Source organism: Argentina silus (assembly GCF_951799395.1).
Source record: "Argentina silus genome assembly, chromosome: 17".
Taxonomy (NCBI): Eukaryota; Metazoa; Chordata; class Actinopteri; order Argentiniformes; family Argentinidae; genus Argentina; species Argentina silus.
The window spans coordinates 324,129-331,644 of NC_139671.1; the positions used below are offsets into that span (position 1 = coordinate 324,129).

The window sequence follows — 7,516 nt, forward strand, 5'->3', positions numbered from 1 at the left end:
CTCTCAGGGGGTGAACCGTAGAACCCAGAAATATGAATATTCATGATTTGGACAAAAAGTACAGGCCTTCGCTGTCAGTCCCTCATCCAATCAGGAGCTGATGAGACACTGTGTTTGGTGTGAATCTCTCTCTCTCTCCCTCTCTCTCCATTTCTCTCTCTCTCTCTCTCCATTTCTCTCTCTCTCTCTCTCTCTCCGTCTCTCTCTCTCTCCATCTCTCTCTTTCTCTTCATCTCTCTCTCTCTCTCTGAAGGTGGTGGTGATGGTGGTGGTATTAGTGGTGGTGGTGATGGTGGTGGAGGTGGTGGTGGAGGTGGTGGTTGTGATAGTGGTGGAGGTGGAGGTGGTGGTTGTGATAGTGGTGGAGGTGGTGGTGGTGATGGAGGTGGTGGTGGTGATAGTGGTGGAGGTGGTGGTGGTGATAGTGGTGGAGGTGGTGGTGGTGATAGTGGTGGAGGTGGTGGTTGTGATAGTGGTGGAGGTGGTGATGGAGGTGGTGGTTGTGATAGTGGTGGTGGTGATGGAGGTGGAGGTGGTGGTGGTGATGGAGGTGGAGGTGGTGATAGTGGTGGAGGTGGTGGTGGAGGTGGAGGTGGTGGTTGTGATAGTGGTGGTGGTGATGGTGATGGAGGTGGAGGTGGTGGTGGTGATGGAGGTGGAGGTGGTGGTTGTGATGGAGGTGGAGGTGGTGGTGGTGATAGTGGTGGAGGTGGTGGTGGTGATGGAGGTGGTGGTTGTGATAGTGGTGGAGGTGGTGGTGGTGATGGAGGTGGAGGTGGTCGTACCGACAGACTGGACAGAAACCTGGTGGAGCTCCAGACCGCTGCCGAGGGAGGGGCCGTTCCTCAGCAGCCTGGCTGAGACCGCTGCCTCCCCCAGGGTCACGTTGGTGGTGGTGGGGGTGGGTCTGTAGACAAGCAGGGCACGGCAGGAGTACCTGGAGGAGGAGGGGAGGAGGAGATAAAGGAAGGAAGTGAGGATGAGGAGAAAAGAGGAGAGGAGGAGAGATGGTTGAACGTGAAAAGATGGTTGAACGTCTTCTAAGAGAGTCGGTGGATCCTCAGACTGGGTCCTGTCTATAGGAGGTGGAACCTGACTGGGTCGTGTCTATAGGAGGTAGAACCTTTAGAACCTGACTGGGTCCTGTCTATAGGAGGTAGAACCTTTAGAACCAGACTGGGTCCTGTCTATAGGAGGTAGAACCTTTAGAACCAGACTGGGTCGTGTCTATAGGAGGTAGAACCTTTAGAACCAGACTGGGTCGTGTCTATAGGAGGTAGAACCTTTAGAACCAGACTGGGTCGTGTCTATAGGAGGTGAACCTCTTACTTGTCATTGTTGCTTCTCTCCAGAGAGTCTCCAGGCCGGACACTGCAGACCACAACAACAACAAGAGTCAGAATAGTTATTGAACAGCTACTGAACAGTTACTGAACAGCCACTGAATAGTTACTGAACAGCTACTGAACAGTTACTGAACAGTTACTGAATAGTTACTGAATAGTTACTGAACAGCTACTGAACAGTTACTGAACAGTTACTGAATAGTTACTGAATAGTTACTGAACAGCCACTGAATAGTTACTGAACAGTTACTGAACAGCCACTGAATAGTTACTGAATAGTTACTGAACAGCCACTGAATAGTTACTGGATAGTTACTGAATAGTTACTGGCCTGCAACACAGTTCCAACCTAGTTACAGGCACTGAGGGGCAGTTTATGATCACACATTTATATGAAGTAAACATTGATTTGCTCACCTGACATAATCGACATAAACTGCGTGAGTCCAGTTCTGGAAAGTCTGATTCAGCTGCAAAAAAAAGAACGAATCAAACGATCCATAAAACCGATCAATTCATCCTGGGTAGTTATTATTCTATCAATACTGAAACAGCTGGGATCTATGATGTCATCACAAACAGACTTACCCACGATGCAACAGTTCCCTCTATGTCGGCCTCGGCAATGAGGTGTTCGTTGTCGCTGACGACCAGGGAGATCTTGTAGAACAGTCCCTCTGCGATGGAAACGGGAGGGAAACCAAACCAAACATATATGTATATTTGACACAGATGACGTTCTACACTTTAATGGAACAGTTCTCCACTCTGTGCTGCATAGCAGGAGGGCAGAGCGGCGGTTGGGGGATAACTGACTTATGGAAAAGATCCAATTTCATACTGCAAATGCTCGCTGAGTGGCTGGTGCTCCACAGATAAAATAGAATAACTGTTGTTGTTTCTGGGTTATTTTGACCAGGAAGAGGGACCAAATGGCAGAGAGCTGAATGAGCCATCGCCTGCAGGGACGAGTCCCCTTAGGGACCAGATGATTGGTTGTTTACTGAATGACAGTATTGGCGAGGTACATCACAGTGTTTTCATGTCTCCTGCTATGCGCCACAGCCTAGCCTCTAGTGTTAGTCAGGTCTCTAGGAGACCACACCGCTACACCATGTCAGTCACCGCTCTTTGGAGACTCCAGCACCACACTTTCATCAAGAGTTTCTCCAAAAGTTCTGAAGCATTTTGAAGCAATCTCCCTTATCTGTTGTTCATCAAAGGGTGCTCTTCTTGCTTGGCTAGTTTTAGAGCTGCAACAGATTAAAAAGTGGAGAGCAGGCGCTTGATGATTCAGGTCTGAGATGATAACAGTGTTGGAAGTCTCCCAAGAAGCAGGACGGATTGAACAACGTAAATCACCGGAGAGAGAGAGGCGGCCCGGAACCACGGCCGTCCAGCAGCCGTGAGCAGCGCCCAATCTAGTCTAGAGCTCTGTGATTGGTTGACTAACACTCCATGTTAATATTCTATGCCCCGCCCACAATCACAACGAGCCAATCACAGACCCCCTCAATTAGGAAGTCCCACCTATTTCCACCTGATTGACATCTACAGGACCCATCCCAGCTTGGATCCTGACACTACAACCAGCATTCAAAGCCCAGATTCACCAACAAAGAAGAAGAGAGTCTATTTATATGTTTTTTTTTTTCAAGTTTTCTACAATCTACGTTGTTATTGCAAAACATACTGTTCCCGGTTGATAGTCCACACAGACATGAAATATGAAAGCGAGCTTTACATTGGCATGGCACAAGCCCTGGCATGCCCACTGTGGTCCCAGGACTGGCATGGGGGGGCATCGGGGTGCCAGGGGTGGCAGTGAGCCCTCTGTGGGGACTGGTAGGAGGGGAGGAGGGGGGGGTCTTTGTGGGGACAAATGACTGGACGTCAGTGGCATGTAGAGACATGGTGGTGGGGGGTGAAGGTGTCTCTGTGTCTCTGCTGGAGGTGTGAGGTACTGTCATGTTGTTGATGGGGTTAGGGTTAGGGATGGGGTTAGGGTTAGGGATGGGGATGGGGTTAGGGTTAGGGATGGGGATGGGGTTAGGGATGGGGTTAGGGTTAGGGATGGGGATGGGGTTAGGGATGGGGTTAGGGTTAGGGATGGGGTTAGGGTTAGGGATGGGGTTAGGGATGGGGTTAGGGATAGGGATAGGGTTAGGATTAGGATTAGGGATGGGGTTAGGGTTAGGGATGGGGATGGGGTTAGGGATGGGCATGGGGTTAAGGTTGGGGTTAGGGTTGGGGCTGGGGATGGGGTTAAGGTTGGGACTGGGGCTGAGGTTAGGGCTGGTGAAGAGGATAGGGCTGGGGCCGGGGTCTGACGTGTGGGCAGGGGGGGGTGTCTGATCCATCACAGCCTGTCCCCCCCCCTGCATGTCCTCTGTGTGGTTCTCCCCCCAGGGAGCCCCTATCTGCCCCGGGGCTGGAGAGGGGGTGTGTGTAGGGGTGGGGGGTGGGGACAGGGCTGGAGAGTGGGGGTGTGTAGGGGTATTCAGGGCAGCAGCAGGCTGGATGTCTGATGCAGAGGCAGGCGTTCTCTGGCGAGCGTCTGCTGTGGAGGCGGAGTCTGTGCGCTGGCCAATAGTGAGGTGTGTGTCAGAGCCAGTTCTGGAGGCTCCGGTATTGGACCCAGCGGCGGGGGAGAGGTTATTCCAGGTCCCAGAAGGCCGTCTGTTGGCGACGGTTTGTGTGACTGTTGTGTTCTCCGTCTCCACGGGCCTCGCCGGCGTTCCGGCTCCCCCGCCTGCCAGAGAGGGCTCCTCTGATTGGTTGGCTGCGGGCGCGGAGGAGGAGTATTGGAATGCGACCGTCGGCTGAGTGGGAGGCAGGGCGCCAGGCTGGGATATGACCGCGCTGGCAGGGGAGAGGGGGGGAGGCAGGAGGGGGGGAGGCAGGGTGCCAGGCCAGGAGACTTCAGATGCTGTCACCCTCCAAGGGGGCAGGGGGGGAGGCAGGAGGGGGGGAGGGGGGAGGACAGGGCTGGGAGTGAGGGAGGGGGGAGGGTACGGCTCAGACAGAGGAGTGTGTCTGTGAGGCTCAGACAGAGGAGTGTGTGTGTGTGTGTGAGGCTCAGACAGAGGAGTGTGTGTGTGTGTGTCAGCCACACGCATGTCAGCCTGTCGCTGAGGCTCATGGGTAACGGGGCCACTGCCATGCTGTGACGCTGTGCTGATGTCGGCCATTGGCATGACGACGAAGGAGAGGACGCCGGTCGGGGAGAGATACCCACCCTCATCCTCCTCACCCTCCTCATCCTCCTCATCATTATCATCATCCTCATCAGAGAGAGTGTGTGAGGCCCCAGAGTGTGTGTTCTGTGTGTGTGCGTGTGTGTGTGCGTGTGTGTGTGCGTGTTGGGACATGGTTGGCTCTCTCAGTGCGAGAGGACGCAGGAGGAGGGTCTGAGTGACAGAGGAGGAGGAGGAGGAGGAGGAGGAGAGGCTGGAGGGTGACATGTTGTCTTCCTCTCCGGGTGAGCGTCTCTCCTCTGTCCCGCCTGGCCTCCCTCGCTCCCTGACCTCCGAGAGAGGAGGGGCCTCTGACGTGAGTCTATCCATCCTCTCTGGGATCGTTGGGTAGGGTCTAGGAGGAGGTGAGGACTGGTCTGTGGTGACGGCGATGTCCTCCTCCTCCTCCTCCTCCTCCTCTTCCAGGAGTAGTGATGGACGGGGAGCTACAGGAGACGGCTGCAGGACCAGCAGAGGAGAGACCACTTCAGCCTCCACAGCCTCTACAGCCTCCTCAACCTCCACAGCCACTCCAGCCTCTACAGCCTCTTCAACCTCCACAGCCTCTACAACATCCCTGGCCACTCCAGCCTCCTCAGCCTGCCTAGCCTCTACAGCCTCCACAGCCTCCCCAGCCTCCACAGCCTCCACAGCCTCCCTGGCCACTCCAGCCTCTACAGTCTCCCCAGCCTCCACAGCCTCCACAGCCTCTACAGCCTCCCCAGCCTCCCTGGAGGTTGTCATCTGTTCTGCGTCAGAGCCGACCTCACTGGGAGTCACAGAGACCAGACTCCTCAAAGATGGAGAGAGGTGGAGGGAGGGAGGGGAGGAGGGAGGGGAGGAAAGGTGCGTTTGTTCCAGGACAGGTGTCAGAGCGCCGGGGGGGGGGTCAGAGAGGAGGGGGGCCGGGGACGGCCTGATGCTGCTCACCACCATGAAGAAATCCCTTTGAACCTCTGCTGGGGGGAGGAGGGGAGGCAGGGGGGGCGGGGAGCTCTCTGGGGGAGGGGGGTAGCCAGAATGACTAAGACTCCCTGATTCAGTCCCTGGACTAGGGGTGGGAGAGGGGGAGACAGGGGAGAGGGAGACAGGGGAGGGGGAGACAGGGGAGGGGGATAGGGAGAGGGGGGAGGGAGGGATGCTGGGAGAGGGGAGGAGGGAGGGAGGGATGCCTGGAGAGGGGAGGAGGGAGGGAGGGATGCCGGGAGGGGGGAGGAGGGAGGGAGGGATGCTGGGAGGGGGGAGGAGGGAGGGAGGGACAGAGATATCAGCTGTTCTATCTGGAGGCTTTTGCTGTTGCGCTATAGCAGACATGGCAAGTGTGTGTGTGAGTGTGTGTGTGAGTGTGTGTGTCGGTGTGTGTGTGAGTGTGTGTGTCGGTCTGTGTGTCGGTGTGTGTGTGAGTGTGTGTGTCAGTATGTGTGTCGGTGTGTGAGTGTATGTGGAGGTGTGTGTGGGTGTATGTGTTGGTGTGTGTGTGTGTGTGGAGGTGTGTGTGGGTGTGTGTGTGAGTGTGGAGGTGTGTGTGAGTGTGTGTGTGAGTGTGTGTGTGGGTGTGTGTGTGGGTGTGTGTGTGAGTGTGTGTGTGAGTGTGTGTGTATAGTCAGTGACAGCTGTTATGTCTTTCCCCTCCGAGACGCTGACCTTTGCTACTGGTAACGACCCCACAGGGAGAGACGAAGTGTGTGAGTTCATCTCTAGTGTGTGTGTGTGTGAGGCAGACTTCATCTCTAGTGTGTGTGTGTTTGAGTGTGTGTTTGAGGGTGTGTTTGAGTGTGTGTTTGAGAGTGTGTTTGAGTGTGTGTTTGAGTGTGGGATTGAGAGTGTGTTCATGTCTGGTGTGTGTGTGTGTGTGTGTGTGAGTGTGAGTGTGTTCATGTCCCCTTCTGACCCCCAACCTCCAGCTCCAGCCTCCTCCTCTGTCTCTGCCAACCCCTCCCTGTGTAAACCTCCCTCTGACTGACCCCCCCCTCCCTCAGACTGACCCCCCCCCTCCCTCTGACTGACCCCCCCCTCCCTCTGACCGACCCCCCCCTCCCTCTGACTGACCCCCCCCTCCCTCTGCTAGGCCAGTGTTGACTCCACCCTCAGTGTGAGAAAGGTCAGGGGGGCCGTCAGAGTAAGAGGATGAGGGGGGGGGGGAGGAGGAGGAGAGGGAGGGGGAGGGGGGGGTCAGGGTGGCCAGGCTGTCGTCCAGCAAGTAGTCAAAGTCATGGTCGTAGAGGCTGAAGACCTCCTCCCCCTCTTCCCCCTCCTCCCCCCCCAAGTCCAGGTCCAGGTCGTAAAGGAATGGCCCCGCCCCTGAGGGGTACTCCAGAGGTTCTGTCCAGTTAAGGCCAGTCTCTGACCCGGTCCCTGACCGGTTCTCGCTGCTCATGACCCAGTGGGGCGCCAGAGGCTTGTTCTTACGGTTGCCTAGCCCCGCCCCCCCCACCCCTGACCCCGCCCCCCCCATGATGGCCGGTAACGCCTCTGAGTCCTCGCCACTCCCGTTCCGAGCATCGCCCCCCATCTGTTGCCATGGGAACCCCCCCTGGTGGGGACGGGCGTCGCCCCCGGATACAGCGTGGTGCATTGTCCTCCTCCGGACCGCGGGCGTCGTCATGGTCCCGAGGGGGGGCAGGGGCCGGGCCGGGGGGGTGGGGCCACGGCCGGGGGAGTGAGGCCGGGATGGGGGGGCCGCAGGGGGCTTGGTTTGGTAGACGGGGGGTCTGAGGGGGGGTCCGGTGCCCCAGGCCTCTGGCTTCCTCCTGACGGGCCAGATGAGGGGGGTGGAGATGATACCCAGGGAGGTCCTGGAGCTGCGGGGGCCGGGGGGGCCGGGGGGGCGGGCCTGGGGGGCGGAGGTGGTGCTGCTGGGGGGGGGCAGGCGGAGGAGAGACCACAGAAACACCGATCTCTCCTTCTCTGCAGCACGGCCGTGAGGAGGGGGGG

At 57.0% G+C, this 7,516-nt stretch overlaps 1 protein-coding gene across 1 annotated transcript in view; it reads right to left on the bottom strand.

The window, feature by feature from the left end:
* adgrg6 (adhesion G protein-coupled receptor G6) overlaps positions 1-7,516 on the bottom strand; it is a gene marked incomplete at its 5' end in the record, with an annotated part of 53,917 nt that overhangs the window by 14,550 nt on the left and 31,851 nt on the right. Inside the window, 7 exon segments of the mRNA XM_083688711.1 lie at positions 786-937; positions 1,330-1,371; positions 1,764-1,816; positions 1,935-2,023; positions 3,625-4,283; positions 4,716-5,041; positions 6,765-7,437. Of these exon segments, the coding sequence (XP_083544837.1) occupies positions 786-937; positions 1,330-1,371; positions 1,764-1,816; positions 1,935-2,023; positions 3,625-4,283; positions 4,716-5,041; positions 6,765-7,437 (1,994 nt within the window).